The sequence below is a fragment of the Lissotriton helveticus genome, chromosome 11, assembly GCF_964261635.1.
Source record: "Lissotriton helveticus chromosome 11, aLisHel1.1, whole genome shotgun sequence".
NCBI classification, from domain to species: Eukaryota; Metazoa; Chordata; class Amphibia; order Caudata; family Salamandridae; genus Lissotriton; species Lissotriton helveticus.
This window is the reverse complement of record NC_136072.1, coordinates 660918239-660939389: the sequence shown is the minus strand read 5'-3', so window position 1 is coordinate 660939389 and position 21151 is coordinate 660918239. Positions and strand designations below refer to the sequence as shown.

At 42.9% G+C, this 21151-nt stretch overlaps 1 protein-coding gene across 3 annotated transcripts in view; it reads left to right on the top strand.

The window, feature by feature from the left end:
• The window catches only part of LOC144791743 (zinc metalloproteinase-disintegrin-like lachestatin-1), a 4387327-nt gene that overhangs the window by 2360700 nt on the left and 2005476 nt on the right, over window positions 1–21151 (top strand). For all 3 annotated transcript variants that reach the window (XM_078666511.1, XM_078666510.1, XM_078666512.1), the window contains one exon: window positions 2513–2643. In XM_078666511.1, coding sequence (XP_078522637.1) covers window positions 2513–2643 — 131 coding nt within the window. The remainder of the gene's footprint in view (window positions 1–2512; window positions 2644–21151) is intronic.

Below are 21151 nucleotides of genomic sequence, written 5' to 3'. Positions count from 1 at the left end.
AAAGACATAGACAAACATATAGACTTGGACACACATGAATTGATATGATCGCCATTGGAATCCCTTGGATTAAAAATGTGGGAAGAAAACATATTATTGAGAAGATATACAGTTCTTACTTTTTTATAAGGGCTAACTGGCCTCATGAGCCAAGGCGTGGTGGGGGTTCGTTTGTCTTCTTGCCCAATGTAGCAACCCAATGGATGTAAAAAAAACAGCGTGGATTTAGAATCTAAAAACGCTGTTTTTTAGAAAGCTGGTGCCTCTCTGCTATCAGGTCTAACTCACGGTAACTGCCAAGTCTGGTGGTTTTCTAGTGGTAATAGGCTTAATTGGTGCCCATTTCGCACCAATTAAGCCTATTACCACTACTATAAATAGCATTTGTCCAACATGACTCGGCATACCGTCGGAGCCGCGTTGAGGGGAGGAAAACCACCAGACTTGGCAGTTACCGTGAGTTAGACCTGATAGCAGAGAGGCACCAGCTTTCTAAAAAACAGCGTCTTTAGATTCTAAATCCACGCTGTTTTTTTGACATCCATTAGGTTGCTACATTGGGCAAGAAGACAAACGAACCCCCAATACCACGCCTTGGCTCATGAGGCCAGTTAGCCCTTATAAAAAAGTAAGAACTGTATATCTTCTCAATAATATGTTTTCTTCCCACATTTTTAATCCAAGGGATTCCAATGGCAATCATATCAATTCATGTGTGTCCTAGTCTATATGTTTGTCTATGTCTTTTTCTTTTACAGGGTTGTGGACCTTATTTTTGGTTCCCCGTCACCCTCCTGTGTATTTACATAGGTTTTCTATGTCAAAATAGTGATGTTATATTACATGGTGTTTTTTCATCCATAGGTTCTGTATTAACCACGCCAACTGGGCGCAACAGACTACATCCATATAACACGATTAGGTACATTTCACCTATTCCAACTTTTTTGTAGAGCACACTTTGACATCTACACATATGTGAGTAAGGTGGAGATATTAGTGCACATCTCGTCCTGAAGAAGGAGTCCTTGTTACTCCGAAACATGTCGACGCACTTGATAGGTTGATGTACCCTAAATAGTACCAACAACCTCACTCTGCACTTTTTTAACGATACCAGCCGAGGGCTTAATAAAAACTTTTTATTATTTTTTCTCCTACGAGCCAGGTATCTTTTAACAATCACTGTCTTTCACCTCACCACTCACATTTAATTCCTTCACACACATCAACACATAGTCCACTTTCAGTGCTCCTACGTAGCCGTGAGTCGCAGCACGCTGCATCCCGTAGAGGGGTGCGAAGACCCCGATGATGAAGCATGACACCAAGGGGCCTGTTGGTGTGTGAGGGGTATTTAAACAACACTGTGTGCTCCCCACCACTGTAGGGATCTTCAATGGTATAGCCATTCCCACATGGTAGCACTAGACAGCACCAATTCAAGTCTAGTGCGCTTGCGTCCTCAAAACAGCTACCTTACTCCATGTCTGCATGTGATCCAATGCAAAACACTTACCTGGAGTAGTCCATGAATGACTGTTGATATCAGCCAGTTAACTAAAGCACACTGGTCCCAAACCATAAGTTTCAGTATGACACCGAAAAATAAAAAACAAAAAACATTCCCTATTTCTTAAAGGCAAACACCGAGCACGACCCCCATATACGGACCCCCATGTACGGACCTATCAAGTATTCCGGGATCGGGAGTGCCCCCATATAGCAACTCATGGGTAACGGTGGTCAAAAGATATGTCACTGGAATGTGGGCCTGATGATAAAAACACGGATAATGCAATTAAAATAATAAGTACCCGATTGCCCAAGCATAAAAGCATCAAAGGAATGGGCAGGAGGTGGTGTAAGGACTGCGAGTGAGCTGAGGCTAAACAAAAACAAGCCTGAAAGACAGCTGCGAGTGGTGTGCGCGCACAAGCATGATATAAGGGAAAAAAAAGCAAAAGTGAAAGCAAAAGCAGTCTTCACTTTTCAAGCACTGCACTCATGCTTGTGGCACGCCCCTGCTCACTTCCGCAAGGTGGATGCCGCCACAAGCACAAGAGCAGTGCTTGAAAAAAGTGAAGACTGACGGCTAAAGGTCCTCCTAGAGTAGCGCATGCGCGCTGCCTAGGCGAGACCTAATAATTAACGTGAGTGTTTGTGTGTCTTTTATAAATGTGCAAGATAGTTTATAGGACATTTATGAAAGCTTGTTTATTATCGAAGGCTGATCTGGTTACGATGAAGAGAGTTGTTTGACAAGGGAGCTGCATGGAGAAGTTTGTTTCATGGTATTGATTACTGCAAATGAATAATGTATGTTGTTACAGTCATCCACGTGAAGTGGATTTACAGTATCCATGTACATAAGCTGACATGTTTTACAGTAACTCCTATGAATCACAAGCTTCGAATTTCTCTTTTCTGCTTTTCATAGCTGTGTTATATATCTGTATTCTGATGTAGGTCTGAATGCCATTCGATTGATGAGTGTAATTCTGTTATTTAGGACCACAGCACAAATGTACTTGCAGTCGGAACAACGGTGATACATGAGATGGGACATGCGCTTGGAATGCTTCACGACACCAAAGATTGCGTATGTTCTCCCAGCCCGTGCATCATGTCACCTTCATTAAGGTGAGACAGCAATACATATTTACATTGAAAAAGGTTTATAGAAATTGCATATTGCTGCCTATGCTTATGGTCTACTCTTGTTACCCAAGAAGGGATAATGTATCTGAGAAATTACGAATCATACAGTGAAAATTACCAGCAGCAAAAGAGTTAGGCTGATTGTTGTATTGAGTCCAGTTTCAGATGTTCCCTAATAATGGGCACCTCTGACTTTAGTAGTTTTGCTCATGTTTAGGCATCAAAGACCCAAATTAGCTATGTGTCTACTTGAGCTCAGTTTTGGCTTTTTGACTCTCACTTGTTACTTTCGTATTTTTTTAATATAGAGAAAGAGGCAGTGATAACATTCGTGTAAAGGTGGGTTATATGAGGCTCTTAGCTCAGTACTTGGTAATATTGTCCCAATCAGGCCAAAGAGACCCTGGCCAAGCATGACAAACTCTGATCCTTTCCCTCTCTAATGCAGTTTTAAAAGGCAAGAACTATCAACTGCTTTTCAACTTTCACTTATGATACATGTCACTCAATAATGGATGTTGTGATATAATAAATGATGGATCTGACAACCTTAGCGTGGTTTTCCAAATCTTTTTTGCCTTTCATCCACTTGCTTTTGCTGACTTTATTTTTGCCGGTCTCAGAACTCTGACCACTTTACTACTGCTAACCAGTAATAAAGTGTTTGTGCTCTCTCCTTTAAGTATCTCTGACATGCGTCAACAAAGAGAGGTATTCCATTATAACATTTTAATCATGTGATATCCAAATTCAGATAAACAGATTCAATATCTATTCATATTTTACAGTTCATTTCACTTCATATCAGTGATATAGGAAATACAAATAGCATTCATAACTACAATACACTTTAATACATAACCCAATGCATTTCGGAACTAAATGTTCCTTCGTCGGGGGTTCTGTTGAAAAGCAAAGGAGATAAAGAAAACATATTACATTGATGCCATTTTTTCTTACACTTAAAAACAGAAACTCAACTGATTTCTTTGTGAATGATTGTATAAAGTACTGATGTTAACATTAGAGCCTCTGGTGAGGTTTTTGGTTGTTTTAAAAAGAGAAGGAAAAGGTGATACGTTCTTACCAAGTTGAAAAGTATTGAAATACTAAAGTACGCAAAATGCCATTCTGTTGCAATCTGTGTACAAGAAATAAAGATGTAGTTTTAAGGCACTGAATAGCAGTTGCGTGGTATATTCAGACTGAGTTTTTAACCCGTTTATCGGAGCTCGCCGTTTCTGCGGGTAAGTTGCTTTCTATGCTGACTTCTGGACCTTGATAACACATTAAGCGAAATAATTCAGGTACTATTAAAGATGATCACTCGTCCGTTTATTTGCAGTTCTCTGCATCGATGGGACTCAGCCTTGACATAAAAACGCGGTTAGACTGAGCTTCCCGCCACCGCGGGTAAGTTGATCTACAGTTAAATTTTTTAGGAAAACTCACGCAGTCAATTGGAAAAGTGCAAGTTACTTAAAATGACTTTTTTTCCCGCAGTAATTGCCCTCACAGGCTTTTCAACATCTGAATATTGCAAACGACTTTCATTATACGCAGGTTAGTCGCATTTCGCATATAGTGTCGTTACTCTGTTTTTTAACCTCCCATTCCACTCATGAATAAAAACTTAATAGGTTTCATTCATACTTTCAGGTTGCCATTATTATTGTCTAATCACCTGTGGATACAGGTAAAGCCCAAGATCATGGGTTAAAAACTCAGTCTGAATATACCACGCAACTGCTATTCAATTACAATTCTGAAAAAGCCACTTGTTATAAAGTTGGCACTTTCTTGTTCTAACCATTTGGTGCCTGCAGCCTATTGTATGGGTTACATAAATAGGTATAGCTAGCAGTTGGTCTTTGTGTATTGCTCCCTGACAGTGAGACAAAGGGGAATAGTTGTTGGCAGGATGGACCATCTCTGACTTGATGAGGGGGAGGAGCTGTCACCTACCGCACTTGCACATCGCAAAGGCTCAGTCTGAGCACACTCACAAAGTGTTTGACACTACTCTTTTGCAAACCAAGACAAGCTGGGGCTAGGGTCGAGTCCAGAAAATCCCAAGCACCTCTGGGGTAGACACCTCAAGAACCATCTTCCACTTCAAAGTGGACACCAGGTATAAATATTGAACCTTAGACCCAACTCTTCAGTACTCCTCAGTACCTGCGGAAGACTCAGAAGGACTGCTGTGCTGCTCTGCAAGAACAACTACTACTCTGCTACCCTGCTGCCTGAAAAGGACTGGACCTGCATCTTAAATCCAGAACCACCAGAGTGGCTCCAAGGGCTAGTTGACGGGCCTTTTGATGACTGACTGACTGACTGACTGATGGTATTTCTAAAGCGCACTAATGCCGAGGCGTCTTGGCACTGAGTAAAGTAACTAAGTGAGTACTAGCCGATGCATCTTTGAGTGAAAAGCCATGTCTTAATTTCCTTCCTAAACAGCTAGTGATCTGTCTGAGGTGTAAAGGGATTGAGTTCCATAACCTTGAAGCCAAATGGGAAAAGCCCTTGCCTCCCCATCGTAGTCTTTTGATCCTAGAGACATTGACAAGACCCTGCCCAGCAGACCTCAAGGGGCGGGTTGGCTGGTATAGGGAGAATAGGGATTGAAGATCCAAAGCCCCATCTCCGGACAGTGCCTTATGAACCAAGCATAATACTTTGAACTTCACCCGTCGTTGTACTGGAAGCCAGTGTAACTGCCTAATAGAGCGGGAGGTGGGATGGTGCTTAGGCAGGTTAAGAAGTACTCTTGCTGCTGCATTTTGAACTGATTGCAGCTTGGCCAGATGAGCAGTGCCAGCTCCCAAGTAAAGGGCATTACCGTAATCGATTCTAGAAAAGATAATGGCAATTATAACCATTTTTCTAAGGAAGAAAGAGATAAATGGCAATATCCTTCTCAGCCCTTTTAACATAAAAAAGCATGCCGAGGCCACTTGATTAATCTGTGGTCTCCAGGACATATCTTTATCAAACACTATGCCAAGATTCCTAACTTTAGTCACTGGGAGCGGACAGGCCCCTTCTAATCTAGGCCACCAAAGCTGATTCCAGATGGATGCTTTTTGGCCGAACTCAAGGACTTCTGTTTTTTCAGTGTTCAGCTTTAAAAAGTTCTGATTCATCCAACACATGACCTCAGAAATACACAGGGAAAAGTCAACTGCCTTGGCTTCCACTGAATGAGAAACTGACACTATCAGCTGAGTGTCATCTGCATATGACACTAGCTTAAGGCCTTTTTCTTTAATTAATATAGCCAGAGGGGCGACATAGATGTTGAACAGAGTGGGCGACAAAGCAGATCCCTGCGGAACTCCTCTCGGAAGGATGAATTGTTCTGATTGATAGCCATTCCAAAGGATAACTTGTTCTCTGTCTGACAGGAAGGAGGTGAGGAGATCCAGCGCTATGCCCTTGACACCGGAATCCCTGAGTCTTTGAGTAAGTACCTCATGGTTTACGGTGTCAAAGGCCGCTGTTAGATCCAGCAGTACCAAAGTGACTCTGCCTCCCTCGTCCATGCCTTTACGTATTTCCTCTGCCGCCATTATTAAAGCTGTTTCCGTAGAGTGCTTTGCGCGGAAGCCGTGTTGGGTATTATCGAGAACGTTGTTAGTCTCAAGATAAGATGATAGCTACAAGTTCATGGCCTTTTCCAATAATTTGGCTGGCAGAGGCAAGCAAGAAATAGGGCAATAGTTTTTTTCCTCAATGGGGTCTAGCTTTGTCTTTTTTAGCCGCGGGCGAATGCATGCCTTTTTCCATACTAACGGAAAAACTCCTGAAGTCAGAGCATGGTTCAAAACCGGCATTATTAATGCACTGATCTCTGTTGGAACCAGATAAGGCACATAAGGCTGGCATGGATCCATGGGTGATCCGGATTTGGTTTTTAACAGCAGATCTACCACCATGTTCTCATCAAGTAGGGAGAATTGTGACAGGCCCCCCTCAGCGTTGATCAAAGCTTCATTGAGAGAAAAGGCTCCAAACACCTTGAACCCAGCATCTGGACTCTGTCTGATGTGAGTCTTGCCCAAAGAGGTGCAACACCAGTCCTGGACCCTTGGAAGTGAGCCTTAAGGGGCTCTGCCACGCCAGCTGTGGTCCTGTCAGCTGAACTGATGCATTGTGATGCATTTCCTTGCAGCTCCACTTCAGGGCTACGACGCATTCACAGCGCAGGACCTCACATGCCAGCCTACAGCCTCCTTGGAACCACTGCTGCACTATGCATTCTCGACACAGGCCTTCTCATTGCAAGCCCTCAATGATATCCTCCACTACAACACAGAACTTCACATAGCAGCCCCGCAGCTTCTTTGGAACAGCTGCTGTGCAACACATCTAGACACCAGAGTTTGCATTGCAATCCTCTTGTTGATAGCAGTTTCACGACAATGCAGGACTCTATATCAAAGCCCTGCAGTTCCTCAGAACTGCCACTGCGCAACGCATCCTCGACACAGGTTCTCGCAACTCTCCGCAACTAGGCAATACCAGATAACCACTGTTGGTGCTTTGTGCTTCTCTGCACTGTTTTTACTTAAAACTTTAAAATTACATGTCAATTCAATTCAATAAAACTTTATTTCGGTTTTTGTTCAAAACCATAAAAGTACATATACAGTAATTCTCACAATTCATAATACTTTTGTTAAAAACACATATCTTGGTAAAGTGCAAAAAGGTGCAAGGATATAATTTCTTCATTACATAAAAACTAGGAGATTGGAGAAATTCATTACATAAAGACCACTACAAATCCATACATTTTCTGTATTTAACAATTGATTTTAAAAATTCAGTAACTTGGAAAATACTATCATTGTGTAAAAGTTGTAAATACATCAGGGCCGGTCTGATCTGAGTAAAATTAAGCTGTCTTAAAAAATTCATCAGATAGCGCTTACGGAGGTATTCGTAAAACCTACATGAAAAAATAAAATGCAGCATGTCCTGCGGAGACTTTCCGTCGCAGCCGCAGGGAGCTGCAGTCTCATTAAAATCGGCAGTTTTTGGCCTAACAAGCAGATGATGAAAAAGATTCAACCTGAACCTAGTTAATAGAAATTTTTCGTAAGAGGTCAGAGAACCCAATAAATACGGCTCTGTAGTTATACACGTTTTCAACATAGCATAATTTCTGACACTCGGCTTCTGGAGCTCCGCTCCTTCCCTTTGGGTCTTCCTATCCATGAGGAAGGCCCGCTTGATTACCTCCAAGTCCCCCTTAACAATGTCACTGGGATTATCAAACAATTCAAAGCGCCCCAGTCTAGAGAAACTGGATTTCAAATATTTTATCCATGGGATAGCCAGTGCCCTGTCCCGAGACAAACAGTCCCTCACAATCAGGTGTGTAAGTGGGATGTCGGGATTCAACCACAGTTTTATCCAGCAGGTCTGTGGGCGTAGGGAAAAGGTGTCACATATATATTGTGTCCCCAATTCTTCATGAACTGCAAGATTGGACATGCCTGAGGGGATGCGCAAAAGTCGCTTCATAAAAACATTTTCAGCAATCTGCAGCTGTCCACCACCAACATACCCCCATATTTCGCTGCCATATGTAGCCGTTACCACTGATTTGGCATTATAGAGTTGCAACATGGCACCAGTAGGTTTTTTCCCCAGCTTTGAAGCAAAATTAAAAATAGAGGCGTTCACCCTGACCAGTTCTCTTTTCTTTTTAAGAAGATGCGGGCCCCAATTTAATTTAGTATCAAAAAGGACCCCAAGATAGGAGAATGTTTTTGATATCGAGATTACCGCATCATCTATTTTAAATAAAACATTTCTTCTGGGTTTTTGACCTTCTTGCATGACAAATGATTTAGAGTTATTAATCATTAGGTCTCTATCTGTCATGAAGGACTTAAAAGTATTTAAAAGAGCTTGAAGGCCCCTTTCAGCCCTAGATATTAAAACTGCATCATCTGCATATAAAAGTACTGGAATACCCCGCCGACCGACTCTTGGACAGTCAGCCGGCACCTCCTGTAAAACGCTATCCAGGTCATTAATATAAAAATTAAAAAGAAAGGGAGCCAAAATACATCCTTGACGGACTCCCTTTCTAATATCAAAATTATTTGTTACGCTCAGATCTTGAGAGTATCTGACATTAGCTCTAGTATTGCTGTGGAGATCTATAAGAAAATCAACAATACCACTGTCCACCCCCTTCGCCCTCAAGGACTGCCACAGCTTCCGCCTGTTCACACAGTCGAAAGCTGAGGAGAAGTCCATGAAGGCGAGGTGGATGGTACCCCTATGAGCCACTGTGTACTTGCTTTTAATTAAAAATAGGTTAAGGCATTGGGTTATTGTTGAACGACCACTGCAGAATCCATACTGGGAGATTGACATGATGTTATTTTCCACCACCCAGTCTGAAAGTCTCTGCAGTAGTATCTTACCTATTATTTTTACCATAGAGTCGATGAGCGAGATAGGTTTATAGCAATGTGGACTACATTTCTCCCCCTTTTTAAAAACCGGGACAATTGTAAAGCCCCCCCAGGATTGTGGACAGCCACTTTGCACTGCGCAATTAAATACAGCCTCTAAAATAGGAGCCCAAAAGGAAGGCACCGACTTAAATAAGTCAGGAGGAATCCCATCGGGTCCGGGTGCTTTCCCAGGCTGTTAGTCCCATAATACCCTCAAGAACTTCACCCCTGTCAATGCTAATCTTCTCTCCATTAGTACAGAGTGCTAAGCTAGAGCTTTCTTCCATCGGGCTGCTGTATAATTGCTTAAAGTGCACTTCCCAGTCCCCTTTGGGTATATGGCATTCGAGTCCGTCGCCGGTCTCCTGAACAAGAAAAGGCTTTTTCATAATGGCTCAAAATCTGGAGCTGCTCTTTAAAGTTATGGGATCCAGGATCTCGTTCCAGGCCTCTTCCCTTAGGAATTCCTTATGTTTGGCTATAGTAGATTTATATTCTTTCCGACAAAGTTGGACTGTCGCATGTTCTCTTGGTTTTGCTGCTAGAGCCAGCCTAAGGTTACTTGCTGCTTTAGTACAATCATGATTGAACCACTTTGGGCCCACATTGACTAAATTTTTAGCTGGTACCGACAACAGCTTCGAGACCTTATCTGAGAGTGTCTGGAATGCCCCAAGCACCTTACTAGGCTGTATACCTTCTTGGGTGCAGATGTTAATTTCGTCTGCACATATGACTTTAATGTCTTTATACAACAGATCTGGGGTGATCTTAGACCATCTCAGTCTACGTCTCTCGTCAGTTCTGATCAGCCTTCCCTGACTGGGGTTCGGCCCTTCTTTAGCTATCCACGGTCCCAACAGACGTACAGTGAGCGGATTATGATCGCCAAATTCGCTCTCTTCAATGATAAAAGAGTCCACAAAAGACTGCATAGATAATGAAATCAGTACATAGTCAATGAAAGTTCCCCTCCCGTGGCCCTTAAAGGTCGGTATCTCAAATCCCTTGGCAAGATCCATCAAGGCCATGGTTGGTGGCACATCTAGATCATTTAATAAATCATTAAAAAGTTCCCCCTCAATTGAGTGTTCTAAATGTAAGCCGTTAGATTGTACACAGTTTAGATCCAGAATGCATTTAAATAGGGGGTCACCACAGGGGTGAACATTAAAGTCACCCATGATCATAAGATTATGTAGACTCTGTTTCATTGACATACTAATGAAAACATTCAAAGCAGATAATTGACTAAAATCTGAGTATGGATTAACTAAATTGTAAAAATTTACCAGACCAGCTAGACAGTTTTCTCCGTTTAAAATTAAACCAAGAATTCCAGGGTTAGCAGATGGTACTCTACGTACTTTACAAGTCAGTGCAACAGAAATATACGTAACCATCCCCCCTTAGGTCTTCCCCTGTTAGTTGCAATAGCAGGGACGTAATATGCCTTATACCCTTCTAAAATAATGATTACATTCAATAGACCAAGTCTCCTGCAAACAAATTATAAGATACTGTTTAATGTAAATAATCCAATTACAATCCTGCATCTTGGCACCTAAGCCCGCAATGTTCCAGGAAATTACATTGTTAGGGCTCATGTCCCTTCCACTATGTGTTATTTCCACAAGGGAATTAGTGGAGGCCATACAATTAGTCATTTTACCGTCAACTGTAGGATAGGATACAGATTGCCTTACTGCGTGGTTAACAGAATAACTATAACTAGGAGCCGGATTAGAAAGTCAATCCACTCCTTCCAAGCTGGAAAAAGCAGCAAAACGATTAAAAGTGGGAATGTTAAAACGAGGGCCCTCTATGTAGCCCAAATTTAGTAACCGGGGTTCTTGATGAGTTAGACAATAAGGAGCGGGGATAGAAATAACTTAGATCATGTGTCATGATTCCTCCCTCTCCACGGTCAGTATACCAGTCTACAATATGTGTAATTACCCGGCAGTCTCTAAAGTTAATAATAATAACATCCCCCTGAATATCCTTTGGTCTATGTAGGACCCATCCTAGTCTTCTAACATGAAGAATCTCATCGTCAATATTGGGGGGCAGAGGCCTGTTTTGCTGCAACCAATAAACTACTTTATTTTTGAGTTCTTGATAGCTTTCTGTTTTCCCCACCGCTAATTCTGGAACCCCGGTGAGTGTCACTACGTAGGATGCTGCCTCAGGTGGCAAATCTATTTGTTGTGTGATTCCCCTCTGGTTCTTATTGGGTGGCCGCAAGTTGGTGATAATTTCATGGGGGTCATCTGATTTAGTAACTAACCCTCCCGAGCTGTTTCCATTATGTGTTGGTTGGGATACAACTGTTGTCCTAGGTGCAGCAGTGTTATCCTTATTTGTGGGCGGTGGATCCTGATTGATCATATGATCAGTTGGTTTCGGCCCTATATCAATTGCCTGAGTGGACTGTTTCAAAACATTAGTGGTTTGTTCCCTTGTTAGTTCTATATTGGTAATAATTAAAGTTTCAAGGGACGCCAGTGGCTGAAAATGGTCCCGCATGGTCATCTTGCAGCTATCATGGGAGTCTTAGGGATATTCGTGACATTTATTGGTGTTTCATTACATATGGAGTTTTGCCCATTTCCCCCGCGCTTTCTTTTTTTTAGTTTTCTGCCCAATTGCCATAGGTTTTCTATATGATTTCTTTCTCTTTTTGTGCTTGAGAGGAGATTTAGATATAAGTTCCTCTGTTGAAGTATCAGATACTATAGCTATATTTGGGTCATGCAAGTGACTATCCCTGAAAAGTTCAGATGAACCTATTGAATCTTGAAGTTGCAGGGGAACACTTATGTCCCCAGTTAAGTCCATAGGCGTAGCATCAACTGGAGGTGTAATTGCGTGTTGGATTTTTCCCAGAGAAGAACGCTTGTTATAAAGCAGTTCCGACGAAAGGCGCCGTTCGGTGATGGCTATCTCACGTTCCAGGACCGATGCGGCCCGGGTAATGAATTGGTCCAATGTCCCTCTAACAGAGCCACCCACCAGCGATCTTCTGCCCTGACTGAGACGGGGTATCATGGTTTAGATGCTTACGTCAACAGTACAACAGAACAACAGCAAAGTGCAACAAAGGGGAATAAGAGACAGATGGCAACATTCTTCACAGTATGAACCACGATCAGACGCCCAAATTACTTGTAGGCAATAAAGGGATACAATAAGCTTACTGGTAGGGTCCCAAAGAGTACATGAAGGGGGGGAAGGCCAGCCCGGCCTTGTCTGTCCTCGCACGGCCACAGACGGTCCCGCCCTTGGCCCGGGCTTCTCCCGGCTTCTCCCGCGATGCGGAAGGCAAGCGCGATTTAAAGCGCCTCCGGGCGCGGTGATTGGCGTGTCCGGCTTGAGCCGCTGAGGAGTCTGGGAGGCGTAGTCCTTCCCACTGCGGCTGCGATGGTGTGTGCGGCGGCGGAAGGACAGGGGCACAACAGGACACCAGCGTCGATAGGGAGCCTCCAGGAGCCAAAAGTGAGTCAGCAGAAATGCCCCCAAAAGCGTGAAGCACCACCCGCTCCACTGGAGGCAAGCGCAATTTAAAGCACCCTCCGGGTGCGGTGATTGGCGTGTCCGGCTTGAGCCGCTGAGGAGTCTGGGAGGCGTAGTCCTTCCCACTGCGGCCGCGATGGTGTGAGCGGCGGCGCAAGGACAGGGGCACAACAGGACACCAGCGTCGATAGGGAGCCTCCAGGAGCCAAAGGTGAATCAGCAGAAATGCCCCCAAAAGCGTGAAGCACCACATGTCTCAGGTTCTACTAGTCGGAGTGTTATTATTTTGGTATCAAATAATTTATAACATTTTACTCTATTTTTCTAAATTGGTAGGGATTTTCCTTGTGTTGTGCTTTCACTTTTCTACTGTTCAAATGGTTACATAAGTACGATACACATCGCCTCTGATTCAGGCATTACTGCTTCTCTGCCAAGCTACCATAGGGTTAACTACATGGTTCATTTGGGGTTTGCTTGTGACTTCACCTAACAGAAATTGTGGTTGCTGCTTGAGTAGGGTTTCAGCTCCCTCAAAGAGTAACGCAATTTCCAACAATAGAGTGTACTAAATTTTACACAAAGGTTGAAGAAACAACAGTTTTCTTGCAGGGGATTGACAATGATAATCATAAGCAGTGAACACCCCCGTCAACATGCTGAGACCAAGGAGCAGTTCTTTTAAAGTCATATTTTTATAGTATCTTTGCCTTACTTCACAAAGGCCGGAGGGTACACACACGTGATGAAAAATGTAGGCTTTTACTGCCCTAAGACAGGCTACATTGGTAATTTCATTATTTCACTTTAAAAGCTGGAAGAAGAAAAGGCATACAACATTTGAAAGCCCCTAAAAATAAGTACAAGTGCTATTTTAACCGCTTCCATGCTCATGACGGAGCCGCTCCGTCATGAGCATCGGTTGAGCTGTGCTCATGACGGAGCGGTTCCGTCATGGCCCGCTTGGCGCGCCTGCGTGGCGCGAATTCCGCGCCTGCGCTGGACGTTCCATTGAGCGGGCGGGGCCATGACGGAACCGCTCCGTCATGAGCACAGCTCAACCGCGGCTCATGACGGAGCGGCTCCGTCACGAGCATGCGAGCGCCGCTCGGCCCCCCCGCCCCGCCCCCCTAGCACTGTGGCGGAATTGCCGCCGCAGCGAAGGGGTTAAAACGTCCTTCGCAAATTCGTTTTACTTTCTTTTAAAGTAAATGATAGAATACAGTACCTTTAAGGTCTCCTTTCCCTCCAGTATCCCATCATGTCCATCATGTCCTACAGGTGGCAGTTTATCCATTTTTATTTTTCCAGTTCCCGCTGGTAGGATCCTGGAGCAGAGGTCTGCCAATGTAAGGCTTTGTCACTTTCACTGAAACCATTTCAAAAGCGGTTTGCCTAACGTCCTTTAGGCCAAATTGTATATGCTGACATTTTCCTGAAAGGAAATATATCTATTTTCTCACAATATGTTGTCCCTCTTTGTAAAACGCCAAGAACCAAGCTGAAAATGGCAAAAATAGACCCACACAGAATCTGAAATGTATGTTTAACAGATTTTCATGACCCCAAGACATGTCATCACTACAAGGCCCTCTCCAGATGTACTTTGAGAGAAAGAGAGAAAATGTGCCTGCATGGTCAATTGGAGTACCGCAGAAGAAAAGAAACGCTGGCTGGAGAGACATCTGAGAAGCAAGTAGAGACTTTACTCTAACCCTGCCTCGATATTATCCTCTAAAGACTCCTGCATTGGAAGATAGAAAAGGAGAAGATCCGGTGATAAAAGACATGCTCCTTCGATGCCAAGAAGAGTTACCGGTGATAATTGCTTGCTGTCAAGGTCTGGTTTGATATCGAAACCCACACAACCTCGAGTATAAGGAGACTGTCAATGTTGAGAGGTATTTCAAAATTGAGACATCAGTCGACGCCAAGAACTTTGACATTGAGACATTGTTTGACGTAGAGACATCATACCACAGAATGATAGTCACGTATTAAATATAGCAGACACCCATCCGATTTAGATTACTCCAGACCGGATTCTCTACATCCCATGCCTTCTACACTCCTTCAAGTTAGGGCGGAGTCTTCTGCTCCTCCTTCTACTTCACTTCCTTCTCCCCCCCCCAACAGGTAACTCCAACAGTAATTCCACCACCAAATCTGCCAAAATCTTTCAGCTGGTCCCCTCTCGGACACCACAGTCACCTGTACCAGTGACACCTCCACCATGGTATTCTAGATCTTGCTCACGTCATACCAGACCTTGCACCCAAATGACTAGGCCATATCCCCCTCATCTAGTGTGCCACCAGACAAGGAAAGTAAAAGTTAGCTTCTGTGGGTAAAAAAGTGGTGGGCAGAGTGTTTCACTTCTGCTGACACTATGAAGGCTGCCAGCTTGTCTGCCCTTCTAGGAAGATATGACAGGCCACTCTGGGACTCTATTCAACAATTTGGTGAACAATCTAAATATCGATTTCAAAATTTCGAATGGACAGAATATCGAATCAAAAATATAGAATGGACAGAATATCGAAATTGGGGTAGGAAATATCGAATTCCACAATATTGAATTTTATAGTATAAATTCCCACAATATCGAATTTTATGATATAGATTCCCATAATATCGAAATTTTTGTGGTGTTATGTATGGTAGTATATGTGTTAAAATTATGTATTATTTTTCTAATGTATGTTTATTTTTTTTTAAGTAATGAATGTTATGTCATTTAATTTTTGCTTAATTTAATTCCGTAGCGGGTTGTGGGTTTATAGGGGAATAGGGTGGGAAGTAATTTAACTATATTAAATTAAATATGAATTTGAATGTATATGTATTGATAATTAATTGATTGGTAATTAATTATTAATTGGTAAATAACTTTTATTAATTGATTAGTTGATAATTATGTGAATTTATTTTTTTATTATTAGGAGCGGGTTTTGGGTTTATAGGGGGATTGGGTGGTAAGTAATTTTATTGTAATAAATTTAATATTTATTTTTATTTATATGTAGTGATAATTAATTGATAATAAATTATTGATTGGTAATTAATGCATTAATTGGTAATCATTTTTAATTGATAATTAATTGTTATTAATTGGTCATTATTTCTAACTAATTTTTTATTAATAGTGATAATTAATTTAATCTTATTTAAAAAAAAAAACATTTTTTCCTACTGTTGAACTCTCTGGAGTGGGAATAGTAATTTTTACCCCTATGCTATCCAACGTTTTCCCTACTGTTGCACTCTCTGGAGTGGGAATAGTAATTTTTACCTCTATGCTATCCAATGCTTTTCCTACTGTTGCACTCTCTGAAGTGGGAATAGTAATTTTTGCCCCTACGCTATCCAAAGCTTTCCCTACTGTTGCACTCACTGGAGTGGAAATTGTAATTTTTACTCCTACGCTATCCAACGCTTTCCCTACTGTTGCACTCACTGGAGTGGGAATAGTAATTTTTACCCCTACGGTATCCAACGCTTTCCCTACTGTTGCACTCTCTGGAGAGGGAATAGTATTTTTTACGCTCCCGCTATCCAATGCTTTTACTACTGTTGCACTCTCTGGAGTGTAAATAGTGATTTTTACCCCTACGCTATCCAACGTTTTCACTACTGTTGCACTCATTATTAATAACTATAACATTTTTATTTTTATTGATTAATTTATTATATTTTATGTATTGTTATATTTATATAATATGTTTATTCATATATTCATGTCAATAGATTTTTATTAATGTTCTAAATATTGTATAATTAAGATTAATAATTATTTTATAATATTATTAAGTACATTTATATTTAAAAAAGTTTTTACATTTCATTTATTATTTTTACATTTTAAGCTTTTTTGCCTTATTTTAATTAAGTTTTATTTAATTATGTTCATTACTTAATTACATTTCTAGTATTTTTAATACATTTAAAAAAAATCGATATTTTAGTTAACTATATTTTAACATTCTATATTTTGAAATCAATATTTTAGTACTTACCTGTTAGTAGATAGGCAATCTATTTCTGTCCCTCGATATTTTGGTGTCGATATTTTGATAATTCGATATTCTGTCCCTCGATATTTCGATACTGATCCCGGCCACAATTCACAAACATTCTTCCCAGAGATATCAAGATTACCAAGAAATTGTCAACAAGGACAGGATAGTATCGACCAGATCACCAGTGCTGCAGATGATACCACCATCATAGCAGCATATGGATTCTTTTACCGTTTAGCGCTACACTGCATATCCTGGCTCAGACTCACATGGCTCAAACCTGAAACTCAACACTGAATATCAAACCTCCCTCTTTCAAGGAACACTATTCGGTTTTCATGTTGATTCTGGGATGCCTTGCATGAAGACAAAACTCAACACTCTTCGGGCAGTAGGACTTAAAAAAAAAGAGAGACTATCGAAGACATTTCCAACAACTGCAAAAGTTTTCATCCGAGGGTTCAAACTCCTCATTGGCCTCAAGGGTCACAACAACAGCAGCAACAGAGACATCAACAGCACAAATGTCTGTTAGCCATTCTGGAATGGGGAAGTGTAATATATTACCTGGAAGAGTGGAGAAATATAACCATTAACAAATGGATTCTAGATATTGTAGAAAATGGATACTGTCAGCAATACCACCAAAGACATCATCCTTGTCATCTGGGTTGGGCAAGGGTAGATACGTGTTTTTTGGGTCTGGAATGTAAATGTAAATGTGTGTATACTTGTAAAGCGCACTATCACCTGAAAGGTATCTTGGCTCTGTATACCGCTGTGGAACCCTTCCTGGATTTCCCTGTGAGATGCCCCCTTACTGGGCACCTCCAAGGTGAGGCCAGGCATCCCAGCGCTTTCGGGGCCATTGTGGAGATTAAGCAAGCTATTGCCCAGAGTTGCAGAGTGGGACCCATGATTAGAGTAGGCACCTAGGCAAGAATTATCAAGTCTGTGGACATTGAGCCCAAGACCCTGCCGCGTCGGGAATTGAACCCTGGTCCCGGGCCAGACCTCTGCCTCAGGGTCTGCCGCTCTAATCGGTGGGCCACACTTCTCCACCGTTGGTGTCCCCATTGCATTGACTGTTGCTTGCTTCTACCCCAAAGGACCATTGGAATGAACCGTGAGAAAAACCCAACAGTTAAAATTAAAAAGCTAGAGGTACCTCTTAAGGATTGAACTCACTACAGGCAGAGGCCAGGAACAGGGCTTAGGTAGGTCCAGTTGCAACTGATCTGGTAGGCAGTTTCAGCAGGTCAGCCAGACAGCTGCTGGGAGGCCTCTGTTGCTTGTTATGTCCCTATAGCTCACAGAGGAAGTCCACCACTGGAAGTCACACTAGGTTAGCCTGGAAAATAAGGGAAGCAGGTCCAGTCTTCCTTCTCAAATAGAAAGGCGGTCCTCAAGCAACTGGGCAGTCCTCAAGCAAATGGTGCAGTCCTTCTTCTGTAACTTGCAAATGTCCTGAAGCGGTCTGAAGAGTGGCTCTGAATGTCTAATATTTGTACCTGGTGTCAGCCTTTGTGAATGGGGATGTCCTGTCCTATCCCCACATCTAGTTCTGGACTCTCTCAGTCATCCTGCCAGGATAGCCCATCTTGTCTATACCCCCTCCATGGTTTACTGTCTAGGAGCCGTACACAAACCTCGACAGCAGAGCCAGTCACAATCATGTGACCCAGGATATTGGCAGATGGCACAAACAGTTAGGACAAGAAAGTGGCAGCTTTCTAAAAGTGGCATTTTCAGAATTGTGACATTTTACCTAACTTAACCATTAAAGAGGATTTTAAATTACAAATCATTTGAGTGTAAACGGGGCACTTTTTTGCCTTCTCCCAGTCTAAAGCCATCTCTGATTAAACATAATATACTAACCCTGTGTTAGTCATTGATGTATGATGGAACCACTCATGCCATTGCCAGGCTTGCCACAACAACGCGGTCTTTACCATGCATTAGTCCTTACCACACGTCTGTACCAGGAAAATTGTTACCTTGCACATGCCTTTACAAAGCAAATGTATGTATTTCACAGGAAAGTTTAAAGTCTTTATATATATATATATATATATATATATTACCTACTGGCGGTCGCCAGTAGGTATATATAGTTAGGATTTTTTCCCTATGGGTTTTTTGAAAATTCTATGTCTAATAACTTTGGCGTTTGTGGACGGAATTGGCTGAAATTTTCAGGAAAATGGCACATTTTGTTTCTGAGCAGCCTTTGAAAATTTGGGGGGGGTTCGTCAAGGGGGGGCCGAGAAAAAAGGGGGGTCCCAAAACGCGTTTTTCCCATGTTAATTTCCATAGGGCGGTTGGCCTCACTTTTAGCCCGAACGGCTGAATGGATTTGCACGAAACTTGGCAAAATTGTAGGGACTGGTAGCCCGATGTGCCTTTTGTAGGTCTCAATATATGTGCTCCAGTGGATTTTGAGAAATTAACGTTTAAAAAAAGATATATATCTGTAACAGCGGACCGGGCAGCGGCCCAGGACGCGTACTTTTCGCGCAACGGAGCTTTGTGAAGCGAAGCTGATTGGTTCTCCGGCGTCTGTCAACATTCCAAACAGTCCGTAGCGGCCGCCATCTTGTCTCTCAGTAGGATCGAGAGACAAGAGGAGGCGAAAGCGAAGGGGCAAATGACCATAAGGGGGAATAGTAGATCCTCGCTGACCCCCTAGGTTTGATGTGGAGGTTTTAAAAGGGCCCCGCGGGGCAAAAAATAAAATAATAATAATAATCGAACGGCTGAATGGATTTGCACGAAACTTGGCAAAATTGTAGGGACTGGTAGCCCGATGTGCCTTTGCTAGGTCTCAATATATGTGCTCCAGTGGATTTTGAGAAATTAACGTTCAAAAAAAGATATATATCTGTAACAGCGCTCCGCTTTGCGTACTTTTCGCGTTACGGAGGTTTGCGAAGCTGATTGGTTTTTCGGCGTCTGTAAACATTCCAAACAGTCCGTAGCGGCCGCCATCTTGTCTCTCGGTAGGATCGAGAGACAAGAGGAGGCCAAAGCGAAGGGGCAAATGACCATAAGGGGGCATAGTAGATCGTCCCTGACCCCCTAGGTTTGATGTGGAGGCTTTGAAAGGTTCTCGCAGGGCAAAAAAATATATACCGTTTTTTTTGTTTTTTTGCGTGGGTAGCGCCCGGTCCGGGAACCGGGAAGCTTTCTGGGCAGCGTACTGCAATGAAAAATGAATGATAGACTTTTCAAATACTGTATGTTAATTGATTGTTGGTTTTGTTGATTATTTTTTTTTTTTTTTTTTTTTTAAGGATTGTTTATTGTGTTTCATAATTTATTAAACTTTCTAACGCGGCGCGTCATATGACGCATTACGCGACAACGCAGGTCCAGAATATAGTCAAAATGTCTCCACCAACCAGCGGACGGCACACAACCCCTTTCAGCAGGCTAAATAGTTCTGTTAAATGACAACAGAAGGGACAGGCAACAAGAACCATTAGTCAAAGAGGGGAGGGCAAGTTCTTCTCTACCGGGTCACGTTGGAGCGCTACCGGAACTGATCGAATTGGTAGTCTACAGTGTTTCTGGATGTTTCAGACTGAAGCTGGCGTTAGCATGAGAGCACCACCATTTCGTAGCTCCGTCGTGGCCATTCCACGAGCAATCATGCTAGGCGCTCCCCACCAGAAGCCTGCGGGAGTCGGGGGCCCCCAAGACTTTTGTAGAATCTTCAAGGATGAGGGGACGCTTTCGCGAATGGAGCCCAAGCTCTAGCAGACAAGCGTCCGAGTTCCAAGGTGTCGCAGGCCCATTTTAGTGGACCACGCCCAAATCTGAAGAGATGGCCGCCATTTTGAGAGTCCTGTGGCAGCCGCCTATCGCTGCGCCGCAAGAGCGGGAGCAACTCAAGTACATGGTGAGCGAGACGCTGTAGTCGAAAGAGCGGGCGGTAAACAGCTGAATAGCGGAAGAGGCACAGTGTAGCAAAAGCGGGCTGAATGGCAAATGAAACGGAAAAGGGGTGCCCCACTACAGCGTGTCTTTAGGTGAAACGGATTGTGGGACAAGGTGAAGAATGGAAGAGTCACCAAAAGGAAAAAAGTTCCGCTTGACCCCGGGAGCCGGCCACCTATGTCGGGGGCGATCTCAGGCCACACCAGGGCAACACGACTTGGGGAGGGGGCCGGAGCCAAGCGCCCCCTCCGAGTCCGCGACATGACACCGTCCCTCGGGGGCCTCCGTCAAGCGGTTCAGGGTGGCACCGCATCACAACAGCCCCCACTTACTTTAAGAATAGTGAAGATGAAGCAATTGCAAATAGGCTTCAGACAATGTTACAAGCACTCCTCAAAACTTTGAACTTTTCAGAGTGCATGAGTTGGGACAGCGAGGGGTGATTTGGTTTCTCGGACTGTTTTTCTGGTCTCTCACCACTGGCATACTTTAACGTTTTCTTGTTTCTAGGACATTAATAGGTTTTATCAT